Source organism: Ictalurus punctatus, chromosome 25 (assembly GCF_001660625.3).
Source record: "Ictalurus punctatus breed USDA103 chromosome 25, Coco_2.0, whole genome shotgun sequence".
Lineage (NCBI taxonomy): Eukaryota > Metazoa > Chordata > Actinopteri > Siluriformes > Ictaluridae > Ictalurus > Ictalurus punctatus.
In genome coordinates this window covers 1,335,094-1,357,430 of record NC_030440.2, presented here as the reverse complement: position 1 = coordinate 1,357,430, position 22,337 = coordinate 1,335,094, and the positions used below count along the sequence as shown (strand labels likewise).

Here is a 22,337-nt window from a genome sequence, read left to right as displayed (position 1 = left end):
CACGTTGTAATATACAGAAATGAATCGGATCTTCAGTATGACAAAAGTAAATGTTTATCAACTTTAAATAACAAATCGTTTTTACCCACACAAACACACATAACACAAACCCTCGTTATTTCTATTCCCATCATACTGCCGTCAGTCCATTCCACGGGCGCGGTTGGAATGTATAACCTTAAGGTTATCATTCTGAATTGGTCATAATTCTGATGCTTTGATGGCAGGTCTAATGCCTGAATATTAAAAGGTTTTTCCCACCTGCTTCCCCTGCAGATTCTGGATATTCTCTGCTCGCTTTGTGTCTGCAATGGAGTGGCAGTCCGAGCCAATCAGAACATCATCTGTGACCACCTGCTTCCCAGAAGGGATCTGCTGCTCCAAACACGATTGGTCAATGATGTGCAAAGGTAACAACAGCGCACTACTGCGTCCTGTACATGCAATATATGGTCAACATATATGGTAGGGCCTGTGATGATCAGGTGTCCACAAACTTTCGGCCATATAGTGCATTTATTTGACTCTTTTCACACATATTGCTTAAAATTCTCTTTAACATTTATCTAGCCTTTATGATGTATACATTCCCTACTACCGTAGTTTTATTAATGAAACGTTTCATACATTTTTCTTCTGTTGACAGCATGAGACCCAACATCTTCCTGGGCGTAAGTGAGGGATCAGCTCAGTATAAGAAGTGGTACTTTGAGCTGATGATTGATCAGGTGGACCATTTTGTCACAAGTGAAGCCACTCATCTCCGTGTAGGCTGGGCCAGCACTAAAGGCTATGCCCCCTACCCTGGGGGTGGAGAGGGATGGGGGGGCAACGGTGTTGGTGATGATCTCTACTCCTATGCCTTTGATGGGCTTCATCTGTGGTCAGGTGCCTGCACGACTCTGATGAGCGCGTATTTTCTTATTTTTATTTTCAAGAATCTTTTGTTGCGACACAATAACTCGGTTCTTATTGGGTCTAGAATAGCTCAACAGTTAACAGTGAACAATAAATTAGCAATAAAGTGCAGGACAAGACAACAGGTGCAAAACATTACAGCGTGAATGATTGTAAGTGGAACATATAAACAATTTGCAATAATGCTCCAATCTCCATTCTGAATCTCTGTCACTGCTTCAAAACTAATGCTGTAGTTAAAAAGTTGGGGAATATGTATCTGTAAATGATATTTCACCTATAAAATCCTTATGATTGTGCATAATTTACAAAAATATACTGCCTATACCATAATTGTCCTCTGTAATTTCAGGCTAACTCCTCATGTTCAGTACAGTACCTAGCCCCATCATTTCTTTTATAGCAAAATAAACATATACATATATTCAGGTTTCAGTGAGCACAGTAAGGCGCGTACTAAACGCAGAAGGTTTCCATGCCAGAACTCCGAGACGTTCACCACTACTGACCCAAAAGCACAAGAAAAGTCGCTCAAAATGATATAAATAATCCACAGAAGGTTTGGGATTCTGTTCTGTGGAGCGATGAAACAAAACTGGAACTTATCAGCACGATGGATCAGCGGTATGTCTGGAGGAAGAAGAATGAAGAAAGAACACTCTGTCTACAGTCGAGCATGGTGGGGGCTCGGTGATGCTCCGCGGCTGCTTTGCGTCCTCTGGCACTGGAAAGCTGCAGCGTGTGGAAGGCGAGATGGATTCAGTGAAGTATCAGGAAATCCTAGGAGAAAACCTCATGCCGTCTGTGAGGAAGCTGAAGCTCGGGCGTCACCGGACCTTCCGACAGGACGACGATCCCAAGCGTACCTCAAATTCCAGCAAGGCTTGGTGCAGAAGTCCTGGAAGATTCTACAGGGCCTTCACAGTCACCTGACTTGAACCCCATAGAAGATCTCAGGTGGGATTTGAAGAAGGCGGGTGCAGCACGCAAACCCAAGAATATCACTGAACTGGAGTTCATTGATCATGAGGAACGGGTTAAGATCCCTCAGGAACGCTGCAGAAGCTCTGTACCTCGTTTGCAGCAGGTCATAACAGTAAAAGCGTGCTCTACAAAGTACTAAAGATGCTCGCCATGATGGGGTTGAAATCATTATAAGTTGCATTTTCAGTTGAATTGTGGGAAACCACTTGAAGCATTCGTTGTGTCGAACTATTTCATGTTCATTGCAAACAGCTGAAAGACTGTAAATTTTGACAATAAACCTGATTTGCACTGGAGGTCGAATCATTTTGATTGCAACTGTAGGTCAAACATGAAAAGTTTGAAAAATGTGGGAAAATTCATTTTCAGCATCGCTCCACGTTTAGTAAAATTGCCTTGAACAGAAGATATGGGCTAAAGTTACCCACAGATAATAGTGCAGCTCAGCATGACACCATGATAATGTGTTGTAGGGAGAATCCCACGGGCCGTGGCCTCCATTAACCAGCACTTGCTGACCTCCGATGATGTGGTGAGCTGCTGCCTGGACCTCGGCGCCCCCAGCATGTCCTTCCGCATTAACGGCCAGCCCGTGCAGGGAATGTTCGAGGATTTCAACACGGACGGGTTCTTCTTCCCCGTTGTCAGCTTCTCAGCAGGGGTCAAGTGAGTCATGCAGCCAGCATCACCACAGACTGCTCACCTGTCCTGCATTATTATATTTGTACATAAATAACCACCGGGAAAATGGAGACAATTTATATGCAACCGTGTGAAATTATGGAAATTAACAGGTGAAGGTGATTTTTATTTTTTATTTATTTATTTTTTTTTTGACATCGCTCTAACCTGTGTCTGTTTTGAAGAGTTTGAAGTAGGACAACAGACAAGTGTACTCTGTCATAATAATTGATGGGGACACAGGGTCCTGTAGAAATGCTCAGAGGTAAATTTCCAGTTATATTTCGGTCAACATTGAACTTGGAGGTTGACATTGAACCTGCGGAGATTTTTCCGTTGGGCCTTTTTCCTTTCCATTACCTTTCACCTTGAGACAGCAGAGGGGATTTTAGTGATTTATTACTCACTGAGCCTCACAGCTTATTTCACACACTTTCTCCACAACTGAGGCATTTTTGAGAAATGTCTATTTCCAAACTCTGGAATGCATACAAGACAATATGAACAATCCGTGCCTACTTCATGTCTTTCACTAGGGTTCGTTTCTTGTTGGGCGGTCGCCATGGTGACTTCAAGTTCCTACCCCCTGCTGGCTATGCACCTTGTTATGAAGCCCTTCTCCCCAAAGAAAAGATGCGGGTGGAGCCTGTGAAGGAGTATAAGAGAGATGTAGAGGGAGTGAGGAACTTGCTGGGAACCACCCAATTCCTGTCTCAAGCATCCTTCATTCCCATCCCTGTCAATACCAGCCAGGTGAGACCTTAAAAACAAATCTCTTTTAGTCCCTGTCTCATTACCATCTATTTTTTTTTTTCTTCTTTTTCTTTTATTCCACGCTGTAAGCTTGGAAACTTTTAGAAACACACCAGTTTTCATATGGTTTTTTTTGGAAACTCACATGAAATGTCTAGAATTATCATCTCTACATTTGTCAGATTGTTCTGCCTCCACACCTTGAAAATGTGCGTGATAAGCTAGCCGAGAACATCCATGAACTCTGGGGGATGAACAAAATCGAGCTTGGCTGGACCTATGGCAAGGTAAGAAAACCTATATGACAGTCCAAGGACATATCAGAATATCACGCCAGTATCACTGATCGCAGCATTCACATCTCAAACCAAAATACTGTGTAGGTAGTGACACCATCTCATTCTGACCAGAGATTTTTATCTCCATTTTATACCGTTTCACTTCTCCCTCAGGCGCTGTCCTGCTAGACAAAGCCAGGCGAGTATAATTGAAAAATTCACCCTGAATTTAGAGTACCTGAGTAATGTTAAGCATCCCAAATAGCTACCCAGCAGATGGGCATGTAGATCTCATTATCAGATAATGGGTCCAAGAAAGGCGAGAGTGCGCTGATGTTAATGTGCATCTACTGCTAAGTGCAGCAGCAGCTCTGAAAAATGCTGAGTGCGCACACACACACACACACACACGTATAAGTGGGCACACTGCAGCTGAACTTCAGACCCCAGTGGGTCTTAAAGCAAGCACAATGAGCAGCTCAATGTCCAAGTGCTCAGCAGGAGAAATTCATTAGGGGTGAGGACTTTCATTACTCCAGAGGTGCAACCTAATCATTTACCCGGGGGGGGGGGATTTCAACGTTCCAGATGTTCACAGATCAATCTTGCTGTAATGAGAGCTCATTAGCTCGATGTGACATTGTTCTGCACTTGAGATAAAAACTTACCACTAGAAGTGACAAACAGTTAGGCATGGAATGGCTTTCTTGACTTGACTTCATTTTTTCATTCTCCAAATGTTCAGAACGAAGTTAAATTTCCCACGTAAAGCATTCAGATATCTTCCACAAAAGTACAAATACAAATTAGAAGAACGAGACTGTTTGGAGTCAGAGAGTACGGGAAGTCTATCAAGCATATTTCCTCACTGCGTATTAAAATGCCTGCTTTTCTTTTTTAAGGTACGTGATGACAACAAGAGGCAGCATCCTTGCCTGGTTGACTTCTCCAAGCTGCCTGAAACTGAAAAAAATTATAACCTGCAAATGTCAACAGAAACCTTAAAGTAAGTGCATATGGATTAACCCTTAAACACATACCGTGGGTCGTTAGTGACCCGGGACATCATCCACTACACTCCCCCTCCTTCACTCCCTCCACCTTCTTAGTATTCCTCAATCTATTTATTATCAACAATATAACAAGAAAAAAAAATACAAAATTGTATAGTAAAATAAAAATCTCTTTTCTAATGAATTGATTGTAAAAAGTCTGTAGGGTTGCTAGGGACCCGAGGTATGTGATAGTGATTGGTGAAGCATTTATGTATTTAACGGTTAAGGTTATATTAACACAAGGATCTAGGGTTAAATGGTTAAACAGCGACTTTTAAAGTTTCAGTTGTGTAGTCCAGGAACTAATTTGAATCTTTTAACGAGTCAGCATTACCGTATATATACCTATGTTATACCGGACAGTCTCTAACCCTCAGTAAAATGTGGTATTGGGAGCAGTTGTCTCTTAACACTTAAATTTACACCTTGTAAACTTTACTAGCCATGTCTGCTACTGACCTCTGTTCCTTATATCTCATTCACGTTTTTCACTCAGTGGTAGTCCTCATTGTGTTTGCTTTAGACAATTGACCAGTACTGAAATGTTAAACTTGTACACAAAGTGAGATACCTACTATACAACAGCTGAGATACATGTATTTCGTCTACTGTATAGCAGGTAAGGACGCGGTTTGGGACGCAGCCGTGCTCTCTTGTTTGCCGTAAAACGGTCGAGCGCTGCCGTGTGTGTGTGTGTGTGTGTGTGTGTGTGTGTGTGTGTGTGTGTGCGATCGTGTCCTGTCGCACAATGCGGTGAAAACTCTCACACGACGTTAATAGTGTGATTAAAGCGTGTACACGTCTGTAACGCACGTCGATAACGCGACTAAAACAGGAACACTCCACACGTCTTAATTCCGTTCGTGTTTACTCCGAGTGTGACTTTAATCGGATTAAGGTCATCAATAATCTCTGTTCACATGCTAGTTTCTTTATCAGAGTATCGTCTTAACCGGGTTCATATCGGATTATCGTCGTCCGTGTAAACGTACGGACTGACTCTCTGAGCCCTTCTTTTTTTTTTTTTTTCTTTTTGGTAACACAGGACCTTACTAGCTTTGGGATGTCATGTTGTACAAATCAATGTTAATGCTGAAGATGACCTGAAGAAGATCAAACTTCCCAAAGAGTAAGTCCCTACGTGCACTGCTACACTAGCATGTTACTATAGTAACAATGCATGTAATAAATATAGTATATTTATATGTATTTATATGCGCTAATGACATTTTGGAATGTATATTTTGTCACTGCATGTGGATATTTGCAGTTGACGTTTATAGTGATGAAAAATAAATAAATAATAGCAGCAGGACATTCATTTGTAAATTCTAACAATAAGCAAATGAATCGAATGGAATACAAATTAAACAAATTGAGCAAGAGGAAACAATAACAGCGTGAAAACGAACCGTTGATACTTTGTGTAAGTGCCAGTTGATGCCTCCATTGTTTTGAGCCCTATGGCCTGTGAGCCTCAGGTTGTGTGGTTGTGGGACGTTCTAGTATTCATGCAAAAAGGTCTGATGAAGCTGCTGACTGTCGGCACGTTAAAGTACGCCCTGATGTTGCCATCCAGGTTCAGAGCCTTACTGTGCAAGCTGTGTGGCTGCTCATCTTTTTTCCATTGATGTATTCAGTAACGATTGCAAAATCTCAAGAAGTAGGAATGTGTGTGAGTGATAGTCTTATTCTTTCCTTCTTTATATAGCTATGTGATGTCAAATGGTTATAAGCCTTCGCCACTAGAGCTTTCTGATGTGAAACTGACACCTGGTCAGGAGGTTCTGGTTGATAAACTGGCTGAAAACGCTCATAACGTTTGGGCCAAAGATCGCATTAAGCAAGGATGGACTTATGGTATTCAGCAGGTACATTTATAACGTTTTTAAAACGTTCAGTAAACGATAGCAGTAACGCCATGATGGAAAGCGAAACTGTTGGGATATACGCAGTCTAATTTTCCATTCTTTTCTAAAGGATTTAAAGAGCAGACGCAATCCTCGGTTGGTGCCATATTCTTTGTTAGATGAACGCACAAAGAAGTCTAACAGAGACAGCCTTCGAGAGGCCATCCGAACACTTATTGGATATGGATACAACATCGAGCCCCCAGATCAAGAGGGTAAGGGTGAAACTCAAGCTCTCATTATACAAACCACTATAAACACAAATAAGGCCATTGTCAGCTTACGATGTCACGTCTTTGTCCATAGCTGCCCATGTGGTGGAGAAGAGGAGTGTTGAAAACATTCGGTTTTTCCGTGTGGAGAAGAGCTATGCGGTGAAATCAGGGAAGTGGTATTATGAGTTTGAGGCCGTGACTGGAGGAGAAATGTGCGTAGGATGGGCTCGGCCCAGTTGCAGACCTGATGTCGAACTGGGCATGGATGACCAAGCGTATGTTTTTGATGGCTACCGAGTAAGTGTTACTATAGTGCTGCTACAGCAGGATATCCTGCACATTCGGGGGTTTCTTTAAAGTAAACCCTGTCTTGCAGGGTCGACGGGTACACATGGGCAGCCACTTCTTTGGGAGAACATGGAGCAAGGGTGACGTGGTGGGATGCATGATTAACATGGAGGATAAGTCCATGATCTTTACTCTCAATGGAGAGATCCTTATCACCAACAAGGGCTCTGAGCTCTGCTTCACTGACTTTGACGCTGACGATGGTGAGCATACAGTAGTCACAACAGAACAGGTGTTTTCATTTCATGTCTATTTTCCTGGTGCTAATCAGAGAATGTCCTGAGGGCAAACTGTAGATCTTTTTTGAGTGCATGCCAGAGCTTAGTGATCTGTCCTTTCTTCAGGCTTCATCCCAGTTTGCAGTCTTGGGCTCTCTCAGATTGGCCGTATGAACCTGGGCAAAGATGCCAGCACCTTCAAGTACTACACCATGTGTGGCCTTCAGGAGGGTTTTGAGCCTTTCGCTGTCAACATGAACCGAGAGGTCACTATGTGGTTCAGCAAACGCCTTCCTACATTCGTCAATGTGCCAGCGGACCATGAGCACATTGAGGTACTGCTAATCAGAACCGAAACATATTTGACTTGAAGGTGTAACATTTATCATTTATTAAGCATGCAACTAATGGGTTTAAACAACATATTTCTGTTAGGTGACTAGAATTGATGGCACTGTGGACTCTCCACCATGTCTGAATGTGAGCCATAAGACCTTTGGGACACAAGCTAGCAACAATGATATGATCTACTGCCGCTTGAGCATGCCTGTTGAGTTTTATTCCAGTCCCAGGAAAATCACTAATGTCAACGAGGTGATCAGTGATGGCCAAAAATCTAAGAAGGATAACAGCGGAAAGACTGATTATGGCAGCATTACAAAGGTACGAATTAGATCTCAAATTTCCTGACAGATCTGGTATCGTAGAAGTGGTTCCTTGTTGGTAGTCTAAAGAAGCTTTACAGAACAAGTTCAATGGAATTCATGTACTTCAAGCTAAGGCTGAGCTCGTTTCTTTGCTTGTGTTTCAGTATTTCTACTCCGTGAGAGTGTTTGCGGGTCAGGACCCTGCCTCGGTATGGGTAGGCTGGGTAACACCAGACTATCACTACTACAGCAAGAACTTTAACCTGAGCAAAGTCCGCACAGTGACTGTAACTCTTGGGGACGAGCGTGGTCGTGTTCATGAGAGGTCAGTTCATCACCTACATGGTCAGAATGTAGGAATCAGTGAGAGTTCATGATATTCATCAAGATATGCCAGCATAGCACCGATTACAACAGCGTTAACGATTGTAGAAAGCGTGGAGCAACCTGGTACAGTGTGAAACTGTGCTCAAGTTCACAGTGTGTTCCAACCTGCTCTTTCAAGTGTCATATCTCTAATATATCATAACGTACACTATATATAATGTATGTGTACGCCTGACCATCGCACCCATATGTGGGCCTTATTATTTTTCCAAACTATTGCCAGAAGGTTTGAAGCCCACGATTGTCTAGAATGTTCCGCATGCTGTCGCATTAACATTTAAACATCTCTTTACTGGAACTACGGGGCCAAGCCTGTTCCAGAATGACAATGCACAAAGCTCCATAAAGCCATGGTTTAGCAAGTTTGGGGTGAAATTACTCGAGTGGCGTGCACAGAGCCCTGACCTCAACCCCGCTGAACACCTTTGGAATGAATTGGTACGCTGACAGTGTGCCTGGCCTCCTCACTCGACATCGGTACCCGACCTCACTAATGCACTTATGGCTGAGTAATCGCAAATCTCCACAACCACGCATCAAAATCTAGTGGAAAGCCACCCCAGAAGATTGGAAGTTATTATAACTGCAAATGGGGGACTAAATCTATATATAAATGGATGTTCAACAAACAAATATGGGTGTGATTGGTCTGGTGTCTCCATATTTTTGGCCATATAGTGAATGTATATTGTCTTTTGCAGCAGGCTCTGATTCACTCGTTGTGTTCTATCTGTGCTGTTTGTCCAGTGTGAGGAGGAGTAATTGCTACATGGTGTGCGCTGGCGACATTTCTAGTAGCTCTTCTGGACGAAGTAATGCTGACCTCATAATTGGATGTCATATTGATCTGGCCTCTGGCCTTGTCTCATTCACTGCCAACAACAAGGAGCTGCCTATTGCATATCAGGTTACTTTGTCTTCCAAACCATATCTTAATAATTAAGGAACGTCGTCAGCCACTTCTAAAGATATGTCATACGTCCCATGGAGAATGTCTACTTTCATAATTGCGTTGCGCAGATTCTTAACTAGCTTTTCTCGGTGACCCGTTCAGATTATTGAAATGAATGAAATTCATGCAACTGAGGTTGCCAGTTATTTCTGCTCTTAGACTATGGTTTTTTTTTTTTTTTTTTTTTTTTTTTTTTTTTTTTTTTTTTTAGCCTAAGAACAGACAAACAAAAACAAACTAAACAAATTTGTTTGTGATACAAAAAGACTAGAAACTAATAAAGCTGATTTCATTTCCTGAGTAAAATAAACTGTTAATTGCAAGATGTAAACAAGATGCGATTATAAAAAATAAACTTTGGACCATATGCAGATCAGAGAAACGTTTGAATAAACAATTGATATTAAGAATACGTAGAGGTTGATGGTCCTGAGTAGTTCTCATGGTGTTAATTGTGGAAATTTGTGTCCACTATCACACATTAGCTGTGCGTTTAATACACCGTCTCACTGCAGTACATATTGGACAAGAAAGAAGCTCATATGTTTAAAGTTGGAATAGAGGAAAAATGAAACCTCCCTCTGTTATGGATGCAATGCAAACTTAAAACCATAGTTAATTCTAAAAAGTAGTAAAAGTAACAATATAAAAGAACTTTGTTAATATTGGTTTGTAAGTTCCAGCGAGCCTGCCTTACATGAATAAGGTTCTTATGTGCCTGTGATCTTAGTTTGCCTGGGGGTTTTAAATCATGATGGCACTAGGGAGCACTTGTCAAGAGCGAAATGGATTCAGCGTGCCTTCTCAGAGAACATCGCATTGTTCCTTATTGTAGAAGAACAAATGTCGAATGGTGTGTGTATATATTTCTTCTTACTCTTCTCTCCTGTGTTATTGTCTGTCAGGTTGAGCCCAACACAAAACTGTTCCCTGCTGTGTTTGTTCAGCCCACAAGTCCCAACCTGTTTCAGTTTGAATTTCCAAAGATCAAAGTAAGCCCATCTTCGAACCATTTGAGATTGAAAAGTTAATTCTATCAATTAATAATAATAATAACAATAATAATACTAATGGTATATTCGTTCCACTTAGGATGCCATGCCACTGTCTTCAGCTATTTTTAAAAGTCTTCACAGTAACCCAGAGCCACAGTGTCCTCCACGGCTGGATGTGCAAACCATCGTAGCTGTTCTGTGGAGCAGGATGCCCAACACTTTCCTCTCAGTGGAGACCGCACGGGTCAGTGAGAGGCATGGCTGGGTGCTGCAGTGTCTGGAGCCCTTGCAGATGATGGCAGTGCATATTCCTGAGGAAAACAGGCAAGTGACGTTTTACGCCAATTAAAAAAAACACTCATGTATACATAGATACATATGGTGAAAATTGGTGCTTATATGTGGAAAACCTTCCCGGAAGATTGGAGGTAATTATAACAGCAAAGAGGGAATAAATCTGGAATGGAATGCTCAAAAAGAACATGTGGACACCTGCGATGGTCAGGTGTCCACAAATTATTGGCCATGTGGAGTGCATTCGTGTAGGTATTGTTGGATGGTTCAGCTATTGTGTTAAATAATGTGATTGTCAGTGTTTATTACCGCTGGAAGTAAAGAAAAATAAAATAGTATAGCTTCATTGCCATATTTCCCTGATTCTAGGTTTCGTAGATGACTCGTTATTTGTAATTGGTACAGTGAAGAAGTCAAGAACACATTTTCCATACAACAATTAATGTGTGTATGTTCCTGTAATGCAGATTAAATCTTAAGATCTTATCTTATCTTATAACGCCTACTGAATTACTGAAAAAACAACAGTGACTTGTTTTTTCCGTATATAGAACCCTGATGGAAAGACATTAAACGTTACGTTGGCGTGATTTTTCTTCCCTGATGGCCTCTAGGTGCATAGACATCATGGAACTCTCAGAGGACGAGGCCCTGCGACAGTTTCACTACCACACTCTGAAACTCTACTGCGCTCTCTGCGCTCTGGGAAACACTCGTGTAGCCCACGCCCTCTGCAGTCACCTTGACCAATCACAGCTTCTTTACACCATTGACAACCAATACCTGACAGGACAGCTGCGTGAGGGCTTTTATGATGTTCTTATCAGCATCCATCTGGAGACAGCGAAAGAAGCGCAACTCATGATGAAGAATGAGTTTATCATACCCATCACAGACGAGACCTGTAGCATCCACCTTTTCTCCGATGACTCCAAACGCCACTCGTTGCCTGGCGTGGGACTGAGCACGTCGCTTAGCCCTCGGCTCAACTTCTCACCGGCGTGCTTCATCACCACTAAGCGGGAGCACTTATACAGTCCACAGATCCCTCTGGGCATTTTGAAGGAGAAGGCCATCAGTATGCTGACGGAGGCGGTGCAGGGCGGAGGCACTCATATCCGTGACCCTGTAGGGGGCAGTGTGGAGTACCAGTTTGTGCCCATTCTTAAGCTGATTGCCACTCTGCTGATTATGGGATCTCTGACTAGTGAGGAGGTGAGAATCATCCTCCTGCTTATTGAACCCAATGTTTTTGGGGAAAGTAAGGAGGAGGAGACACAACTTGTGGCTGCAGAGGAGCCAGCTGAAAAAGAAGAGGCAAGCAGTAATGAGGAAAAAGCTGTGGAGGCAGGGGAGGAAGAGAGCAAAGAACACAAGCAGCCACCCAAAGGCCTTTTGGAGAAGAGCCTGCCTGAGTCAGTCAAACATCAGGTCAAAGTCAATTTGTAATTCAGTGGAAGCAATAAGATCTCAAGAGCAGTGGTTCTCAAAGTGGGTCTGGGAACCTGCAGGGGTCCGTGACATACAACCAAGATTTTATTGTAGTTTTGATGTCGGTGGACAAAAAAACAGTCTTTTGTATGGATCTTTATATAAAACCGCTAATAGTATTCAACCATTCAATCAATCATGAGTCAGTTTTAATGTTCATATACTTTTATACAGTCGCAATCAAAATGATTCGACCCCCAGTGCAAATCAGGTTTATTGTCAAAAGTTACAGAATTTCAGCTGTTTGCGACGAACAAATCAAACAAAAGCGATTGAAATAGTTCAACACGACGGATACTTCAAGCGTTTTCCCCCAAATTCAACTGAAAATGCAACTTATAATGACTTCTCCAGTTTCAAAAGTATTCAACCCCCTGAATAGAATCCCTTACAACAGCACAAATATGCAGAACAGGTGTTGTCTCAAGCACACCTGATATAAACTAATCAAGGGCTTCATTAGTTGCAGCAGGTGTGCTTGAGCTGGAAATACATGAAATACCTGAAGTGGCCAGGGGAGAAAATGTATGAAATACCCGGACGGGGCAGAAAAAGGAAGCTATCAACGGCTGCAAGCAGATTTCTGAGAAGGCAGGTTGTGAAAAACCCTCGTGTGACTGCAAAAGACCTGCAGCGAGACCCGGTGGCAACATGCACTGCGGTTTCAGTGAACACAGTAAGGCGTGTACTAAACGCAGAAGGTTTCCATGCCAGAACTCCAAGGTGGTTGCAGCACACAAACCCAAGAATATTACTGACCTGGAGGCCATTGCTCACGAGGAACGAGATAAGATTCCTCAGGAACGCTGCCAGAAGCTATGCATCTCGTTTGCAGCAGGTCATAACAGCAAAAGCGTGCTCTGTTAAGCACTAAAGATGCTCGCTATGAATGGGGTTGAATAATTTTGAAACTGGAGAAGTCTTTATTAGCTGCAATTTCAGTTGAATTGGGGGGAAACCGCTTGAAGCATTCGTCGTGTTGAACTATTTCAATAGCTTTTGTTTGATTTGTTCATTGCAAAAGGCTGAAAGTCTGTACATTTTACGATAAACCTGATTTGCACTGGGGGTTGGTTCATTTTGATTGCAACCGTACATGTATAAAAATCGAATCTGGGACCCCATGACTGCAAAAACCTTTGAGAACCCTGATTATAGAGAGGCTGTGTGTGCTGAAAATCACACCACTCATATCACACCTGATATTATGGTTATTAATTATGTGATACCTTCAATATAGAAGCCATAATAATTATAGGGTCTAGGGAAACTATTCCTTTAGTTGTGTCATTTCACCGCCTCATATTTGTCTATCGTGCAGATGTGTGAACTCTTGCACTACTTCTGTGACTGTGAACTGAAGCAGCGTATCGAGGCTATTGTGGCATTCTCAGATAGTTTTGTGGCCAAACTGCAGTACAACCAGAAGTTCCGCTACAACGAGCTCATGCAGGCCCTCAACATGTCCGCTGCCGTCACTGCCAAGAAGACCAAGGAATTCCGCTCTCCTCCCCAAGAGCAGGTAGGACCTGTGCACATTTCCCATTAAAGCAACCACATGCATTTAATTTAGTATTCTAGTTGAGTCAGAGGTATTGAATTGGTGTTTGCCTTCGCCGTCTCTCTCTCACTCTGATTTGTGCTCAGAGCACCAGTGGTCCAGAAATGAGTAAGAATGAACAATTCCCAGAAGCCTTTACATTTCTGTTTTTTTAATTACACTTCCACTGGAAAGCAGATTCATGATCTCTCATGGCTCCATTCATCAGGCACCGATGACAGAGCCGTGGTTTGCTTTCCCGCAAGATCAATCTTTTTTTAATATCTCACACAATAATATGGCTCACAAATTGTGCCATATTACACACTGGCTAGAAATTAAATACGACTCACTATGTATCCAGGGTAACCGACAGGTCCGTCACTGAGCAGATGCAGCAATTAAATATTTGCAGTTTCTGAACCCTGTATATTCTTTATTTGCTTATTTAAATCCACCAGCCACTGGCTATATGACAGCAGCCTTCTCAGAAACGCTCAGATATAAGCCCAGAGCCCAACTCTTTTGTTTCCACCAGATTAACATGCTTTTGGACTTCAGTGCTGGAGAGGATTGTCCCTGTCCTGAGGACATTCAAGAGGAGCTTCATGCCTTCCATGAAGACCTGAGACTCCACTGTGGTACAACACCTGTCCTAGTCTCCCAATCGCTCTTTTACTCTCTACCACACACACACACACACACACACACAATGTACAGTATACTGTATGTGCTATATGGCCTCTTCTCATATGTATCATATATGAGAACATCTAAAATAAATAAAACTTTATAAAAAAAAATAAATCTTGTGCTGGTGTGCTCCTGCAGGTATTCCCATGGAAGAAGAAGAGGAGGAACCTGATACATCTATAAAAGGTCGTCTGCTCTCCCTGTTATATAAAATCAAAGGTCGCCCACAGAAAACTGAGGAACAACCATCAGAGGAAAAGCAAGCAGCTCCAAGTACGCCGATATCACTATATAAAACCAGATCTTTTTTTAATCTTCTTATTTCTCCACTAGGATTTCTTCATAGTTTTGTCACTACATTTGAATAATCCTTCTGTATAAAAATGTATTTCTATACAGGAAAAAAAAAAGTCTTAGCAGTCACTCCTGAGAGGGAACACATGCAAAACCATTTTAATATCCACTGATGTGTTTAAATGTAATTCAGTGAAAATTATTTTTAATTACGATCTATTAATGCCAATGAAGAACAAAAACCTCTCTTAGTAAAATGGATAGTATTCAATTATTATTAGGAGTTGCCAGTGAATTTAAAGATAAATGCACTTTTAAAGAAAATAGGACTTTAAAAAAAAAAAAAAAAAGACTAAACGCTGACTTAAATGTTATATTTTCAGTGATTTATGATGTGATGACCAAAAGGTTACCTGATGAATAAAAAAAAAAAAACCCCTTTCTGCTGCATTCGCTCTAATGGGTTCCTAAATTAAACTCATTCTCAGATGCATGAGAGCTTAAAATATGTTCAGCTGAGCGAGCATCTATTCCCTCTTAACAATAATGAAGTGAAGCTGGTCCCTTAACCGATGCAGGTAAAATGTGTCATGTTTGCTTACTCATCGTTCATTTTAAAATATATTGCTAGAGAAACAAACTGAGGCACGAAGCTACACTAACAGATTTATGACTCTGATATACAACTCTGCCATCCGTTTATTTTCCCCCACACTCTGATGCTTTGTTATTTATCATCGTAGTAGACGATTATGTATATTTTAGAGTCTTAGCAGATGACAGCACAATCCAGATTGTAGGTTCACTGCTGAATTTCTCTCACAGTGGTTCTGATGGCACGCGTTCACTGCAGAATCGGGTTGACCTTTCTGTAGTGTTATATTACATTTTTTCCTCTAGCAGGTGCTTGACAACTTCTGCACAACCCAATAACACATACATTATGTTGTAAAATTAGTAGCTGATTAATTGTAGTATGTCAATCTGTTAATATTGTTATGGCAGACATGCTACTCCAGCAGCTATGGGAATATACACTACCATTAAGTTGGTGCTCTAGTGTAAGGGAAAGCAAGTGCGGTCGAGAGACCCCCAGGGGTCTGTGAAGTATAGTGGTAGAAAATTCCACCGTTATTAACGTTATTATACTTATTACTGTGTTCTTGTATTGCTATATTCAGCATTGAGTATCTAATACCATAATTGCACACATCATTAAGACCTTAACATGAAACTACAGACCCTTTAACAGGCAGCTCAACCATACGATTACACATTTATACAGTTTTCATAATTTAATCTTCAACTTTTCTGTTTATCTCAAGGGATTACATTGATGTTGCATTTAGCATAACACTATGGGAATGCCTTGCGCACATGACCGGTATCTGAAGCTTGTGTAAAATCATGCCTCTACTTATAGGCCTGCCATGATCAGGTGACGTGGCAATTACGTGCGTCACATGATATATATATATATATATATATATATATATATATGGCACCTGTGAACCACGCCGCCAGCCGTATTATCTTCAGAGAGACTGCATGTCGGTTGTTTGTGTGACAAAAAACGCTTCATTTCTTCTCGATATTTTCTCAAAATCTCTGAACTTTTCTATCCTTTTTTTAGAGAAAAAGAAAAAAGAAAAGAAAAGAGAGGGAAGTAATGAGCGAGAAAGAATTCAGGAAGTGTGTTACAGCTTGCTCCTGTTTTATCACGGGGAATAGTGCACACTTTCTGGGTGACATGTTTAGGAGTGTAGTATGCGATGGCGGCCTCTAGAGGCTGCGCATGGTAACGCCTACAATAAGCAGCTCGGCTCGTGACTCGCGCTCTTCCCGGAAGCCGAAACAAGTTGGGTTTCAGAGCCTCGTGGATCTGGACCGGCCGCTGCCGAGGCAGCTAGCTGACTCAGGTCCGGGGGATCTCTTATGGATCCCGAAGAGGAGCCGGAGATGAGCGCTGCTCTATTTCTTGCTCTGTCTTCCGGGTTCGGCTCTCCGCAGGATTTTGGAGCACGCATCGCGACGACTCCTTCCGCTATGGAAAGCCAAAAGGGGAAGAAAAACACACACGCACAAAAATAATAGTAATAATTTCTCTGACTCCGAGGAGCCAGAAGGATATGCTAAAAACTGAGAGCAGCATATAAAGAGTTGCCTGAAGTGATTACTAAGGCTGGATGAGCCAGTGAAAGTAAATCCCTCACACTGCAGAAACTCCCCTTTCTTCCAGAAGCGTATGACAAAATATCAGGCTTTTGGGGGGAAGCCATATTTCTGGCATATTTACTTCTGGCATAAGCCATATTTATAACCCCACAATGTTGGATTATTCAGCCATTGTGGAGAATAAACGGCATGGCTATTTAGCTATGCTGAAGGTGGAGGATGCGCTTGCGAGCTACCTCTCTCCATCGACGGCAGGTAATTAGGGGGGCCGGCTTTGCATCCAAACCACCGCATAAGGCCGCCGTGGCATTGGTGGGCACGCCTCTGCAGTAGTAGTAGGGGTCACTGCAGACAATGACAGTGTTGCAGGCCTAGCAAGCAGACCTGCTGAGTGAGCTCGACATATGGCGGCATTCAAAAAAGCCAGTTCCTTTCCTGTTGTCTCGAGCTCACCGCATCCACAAGTGGAACCCGGGCCAGCACTAGTGCAAGGGAGACCCAGAAGGTGAGTACGGCAGCCCGCCAACCCCCGCAGACAGCCAGGGGAACCGGGCGGCCACAGTCGTGGTCTGCTACTAGGCCGGATCTGAGAATGGTCATAAAGGCCAAGCAGGCAAAGAAGAGCAGTCCTGAGGGGCCGCGGAGGGACGTATCAGGCTACATGAGGTTGTTAGGGCAGGTAGCCCCCTGTGCTACTGTAGGGCCTCCCCTAGCCAAGGTGGTCCCCAAGTTTTCAGTGTTCTCTGGTCAGCCAGCTGTCACAGGGCAACGAAAATTTGATGCTTTCCCTCCAATAGAATGTGGAATAGTTAACGTCACTAAAAGACCATTGGGCAGCATCATGGAAACTACTGCCAAATGTGTCTCCATGGGTTTTGTCTACCGTAGAAAAGGGTTACCGGGTCCAGTTTATAGCTCCCCCCCCACCCCCCCCACCCCGGTTCAGAGGTGTGCTCACCATAGTAGTCAGCACAGACCAGAGCCCGACATTAGCGCAGGAAGTAAGTTCCCTTTTAGACTATGGGGAAGATGTACCCCATTCCCTAAGGGAGGGAGGTTTTTACAGCCATTATTTCCTGGTCCACAAAAAAGATGGGAGTATGAGGCCAATTTTAGATCTGCGTCATCTGAACCGTACTCTTCGGACATACAGGTTCAAGATGCTGACGCTCAAACTTATCGTGCCACAGATTCAGTTCGAGGACTGGTTTGTGGCGATAGATCTAAAAGGTGCATATTTCCACATAGAAATATTGCTAGCTTTATCCCCTTGCACCTTCACAAAGTGCATGGATGTCACTCTGGCTCCATTGTGACTCCAGGGCATCTGGGTTCCAAACTACCTGGACGACTGGTTAATTCTAGCACGATCCAGAACTTCAACATCGAGATGTTGTTCTCGCCCACGTGAAGAGCTTGGGGCTCAGGTTGAATCTCAGAAAAGTATGCTTTCCCCAGTGCAGTGGACAACTTTTCTAGGGGTTATAAGGATTCTACTACGATGAGGGCGTGTCTATCCCCATCATGCGTAGGGTCAATCCTGTCAACACTGAGCAAGATAAAGCTGGATCTTGGGAGACTATTGGCATTCATGGGCCTATTGCACAGGAGACCGTTCAGTGGTGGCTGAGAAGTTGGGGGTTTCATCCAAGGAGGAAACCTCTGAGAATAATCAGTGTCACGCGGCGATGGCGATGAGAATTTGAGTGTCCCTGGTTTCTAGCCTTGGGTCACACTCTAGGGGTGTCTCCTTAGCGCAAGACGGTAATGAGAGACACCTCCCGCACAGGCTGGAGCGCAGTCTTAGACAGCTCTCCAGCTCACGGTCTCTGGTGCGGTCCTCATCTGGAGCAGGGTGGCTCCATCCACAAGTGGTGGAGTCCATACGGCGAGGTTTGGCCAAGCGGGATGGCATGTGTTCGCCTCCGAGGAGACAACACGTGGCCCGCTGTGGTTTGCCCTCACTCCTCCCACACAATTAGGGCTGGATGCCGTGGTGCACATGTGGCCGAGGTCACATCTGTACGCCGTTCCCCCCATCGCTCTGCTCCCACAAGTTCTAGCGAGAGTTCGCCAAGACGGTCTATGTCTGCTGCTAGTAGCACCTTATTGGCCAGCTCAAATATGGTTCTGAGATAATAACCCTGCGAGATGGCACTCCTTGGGAGATTCCCATCCTCAGGGATCCACTGTAGACCCAGTGAACTGCACAATAGCTACAGTCCTGGAGTTCTTACAAGAACATTTCTCAGCGGGGTGGGCTCCTTCTACAATCAGGGTTTACATGGCCACCATTTCGGCCAGCCATGCCCCATTGATGGAGCCTCTGTGGGGCAACAATCTCTAACTTCGAGGTTTATGCGTGGTCTCAGGCAGCCGAGGCCCATCTGCAGGCCATGCATACTTTCCTGGGAACTTCTGTGGTCCTGGAAGGTCTGTCAGGTGCCCCGTTTGAGCCCTTAGAGTGGATCTACTGTCTCAAGCCGGCGGGCTGATTTATCACCCTCGGCCAGAATTACGGAACCTGTGGGTCTGGCCCCTGAGGTGCACCAGCTCATAGATTCTGGTCTCACAACTGAGGTTGTAGAGACCATGTTAAATGCTAGAGCACCGTCCACAAGGAAATTGTATGTTCTCAAGTGGCGGCTTTTTGTCTTGTGGTGTGAGGAACGTCAGCTAGACACAGTGAACTGCGCATTAGCTACAGTCCTGGAGTTCTTACAAGAACGTTTCTCAGCAGGTTTGGCTCCTTCTACAATCAGGGTTTACGTGGCCGCCATTTTGGCCAGCCACGCCCCTGTTGATGGAGCCTCTGTGGGGCAACATCCTCTAACTTCGTGGTTCATGCATGGTGTCAGATGGCTATGGCCCATCTGCAGGCCGCGCATACCTTCCTGGGACCTTTCTGTGGTCTTGGAAGGTCTGTCAGTGGCCCCATTTGAGCCCTTAGAGTCAGCCTCTGAGAAGCTTCTGACTCTAAAGGTAGTTTAGAGTCAGAAGTCCTACTGGCCCTGACATCTCTCAAGCGAGTGGGAGATCTACAAGCTCTCTCTGTTTCCCCTTCCTGCCTTGACTTTGCCCCTGGATTAGCCAAGGCCTTCCTGTATCCTAGGCCGGATTGTATTCCTAAAGTGCCTACATCGGCTGCCCACCCTGTGGTGTTGCAGGCTTTCTGCCCTCCTCCGTTCCTCACACCGGAACAAGAGAGGATGCACCTGCTGTGTCCAGTAAGGGCTCTCTGTACTTACGTCCACTGCTCCGGCCAGTGGCGTAAGTCGGAGCAGCTGCTGGTCTGCTTTGGTGGCGACAGTAAAGATGATGCGTTGTCAAAACAGCGCATCTCGAATTGGATAGTGGAAGCAATCTCTATGGCTTACGAGGTGCGTGGTCTCACCATGCCTCTGGGCATAAGAGCTCATTCCACTAGGGCGGTCGCCTCCTCGAAGGCTTTCTCCAAAAGCCTTGCAGGATGTGTGTGCGGCTGCAGGGTGGTCTATGCCACACACATTCATTCGTTGTTATAGCCTGGATATTCATTCCACCCCCGGCTCGAGTGTCTTGCAGTGACCCTCGGGCTTGGGTATTTTTGAACAGGCCGTACCCTTGGTATGACAGAGTGGGTGTTCCCGTTCCCATACTGTTATGCTAAATGTAACGTTGAAGTTCCCTTTGAAAGGGAACGTCACCCTGTTCCCTGAGAAGGGAATGAGACGTTGCATAGCACTGTCATACCAGGGCAGGCCTGTGAATTGCATCTTCGCTTCAGATAATAGAGGCTGGTGGTGTGGTTCACAGGTGCCATATATATATATCATGCGACGCGCTTAATTGCCACGTCACCTGATCATGGCAGGCCTATAAGTAGAGGTATGATTTTACACAAGCTTCAGATACCAGTCACGCTCGCAAGGCGCTCCCATACTGTTATACTAAATGCAACGTCTCGTTCCCTTCTCACCCTGACGTTTTTGATGTAATATATCCACAAGGGGCACAAGTTTTTGAAACATAGCTTTCAAATCTGTTATGAAAACCGGACTTTGAAATGACCAGCACTACTCCTCGTTCAGTTACTGGGCTAAAAAGTCAATCAAAATGTAACTAAGTTAGCAAATGAAAGTAGATAAAATACTACATTCATGTGCCTATGAGCTATGATACTGCATGGTCGATTAGTTTCTGAAAGTGCCAGAGTTCTCTGCTATGCTATGCTATGCTATACTATGCTAGCTGTCTGCTATGAGCTAGATTTACAATATCAGCAAATTCACCATAAATTCAGAATAAACTTTTATAAAGAGAACTTTTTGTCGATTATCAAAAAGAGCTACATTCAAAAAATATATTTGTAAGAAACAAAAAACAAAACCAAAAAACCCCATTATTTCCCATTTTTAACAAAAAGAATACGACTAACTAGGCAGGCTAGCACAGGTAACCGATTACTGAAACTGTATTACTGGCCCATTGTGCTCAACAGGCACTTCTACTGTTACCTTAAACCTAACCAGCCTGTAGACATCGGTAATTCCTCATCTAAAGGGTGAGTTTGGAGAAGAAAACACAATGAAATGCTGTTGACTGTGATCGAATTACTAACATTCTTTGCACAGTATTTCATTGTGTGCCTGTTAATGGGTTAAGCGATGATTGATTCAGAGGTTATGTCTCAATTCCACATGATCCTGAACTTGAACTTAAGCACATTTTCTGGCATGGTATCGACTCAAGCTAGGAGCAGTATGTGAGTGTGCCGTCAGCACTTTTTTCTTTACGAGAGAGCACATTTGAATTAAAGCCAATATTGGCATTATTTAATTTATTCAACAACTCAAAATAGTTCATTAAATACATGACAAGCATCGTACAGTATATCCCATGCACGTATTATGATTTCATGACTTTGATTCAGTGTCTTGTGTCTTCATGAAGCTGTGGTTAGAAGTAACTGTTGGAGCGCAAAATTAAATGCAAAGTATGTGCTAAACCGAGTGCTATTTTGTAAGCTGCAGAATAATGAGGGTGGATGCCATATTGTTCAATTAAACTGCCACTAGGACTGTTCGTGATGCCATATATTGCCGTATAGTTTACAGTCAGAGGAGTTCTGATGGACTTACTTAAACCTCATAGAGACATTGTTAAAAGCTTCTCTGTGGATCTTCTCTCACACAGACAATTTATTTAACCCATTATTCAGAAAGAAAATCTCAATGTCTGCGTTATTGTTCTTAGCTAACCTGAAGGAGCTGATCTCTCAGACAATGGTGAGCTGGGCTCAGGAATGCAAAATGCAGAACCCAGCGTTGGTGCGAAGCATGTTCAGCCTGCTCCGGAGGCAGTATGATGGCATTGGTGAGCTGCTACGTGCCATGAGAAAAAGCTACACCATCAGCGAGAAATCTGTGCAGGATGCCATTAACCTACTGGCCTCGCTGGGTCAGATCCGCTCTCTGCTCAGCGTCAGAATGGGTGAAGAGGAGGGCCAGCTCATGATCGATGGCCTGGG

At 43.6% G+C, this 22,337-nt stretch overlaps 1 protein-coding gene across 5 annotated transcripts in view; it reads left to right on the top strand.

The window, feature by feature from the left end:
- ryr3 (ryanodine receptor 3) overlaps positions 1-22,337 on the top strand; it is a 98,733-nt gene that overhangs the window by 36,867 nt on the left and 39,529 nt on the right. For all 5 annotated transcript variants that reach the window (XM_017456156.3, XM_017456154.3, XM_017456153.3 and 2 more), the window contains 22 exons: positions 277-410; positions 647-888; positions 2,376-2,568; positions 3,120-3,336; positions 3,519-3,623; positions 4,517-4,620; positions 5,715-5,798; positions 6,381-6,540; positions 6,650-6,794; positions 6,886-7,091; positions 7,171-7,345; positions 7,487-7,695; positions 7,796-8,023; positions 8,172-8,332; positions 9,142-9,301; positions 10,252-10,338; positions 10,439-10,665; positions 11,250-12,066; positions 13,448-13,648; positions 14,205-14,307; positions 14,498-14,632; positions 22,064-22,337. In XM_017456156.3, coding sequence (XP_017311645.1) covers positions 277-410; positions 647-888; positions 2,376-2,568; positions 3,120-3,336; positions 3,519-3,623; positions 4,517-4,620; positions 5,715-5,798; positions 6,381-6,540; positions 6,650-6,794; positions 6,886-7,091; positions 7,171-7,345; positions 7,487-7,695; positions 7,796-8,023; positions 8,172-8,332; positions 9,142-9,301; positions 10,252-10,338; positions 10,439-10,665; positions 11,250-12,066; positions 13,448-13,648; positions 14,205-14,307; positions 14,498-14,632; positions 22,064-22,337 — 4,367 coding nt within the window. The remainder of the gene's footprint in view (positions 1-276; positions 411-646; positions 889-2,375; positions 2,569-3,119; positions 3,337-3,518; positions 3,624-4,516; positions 4,621-5,714; positions 5,799-6,380; positions 6,541-6,649; positions 6,795-6,885; positions 7,092-7,170; positions 7,346-7,486; positions 7,696-7,795; positions 8,024-8,171; positions 8,333-9,141; positions 9,302-10,251; positions 10,339-10,438; positions 10,666-11,249; positions 12,067-13,447; positions 13,649-14,204; positions 14,308-14,497; positions 14,633-22,063) is intronic.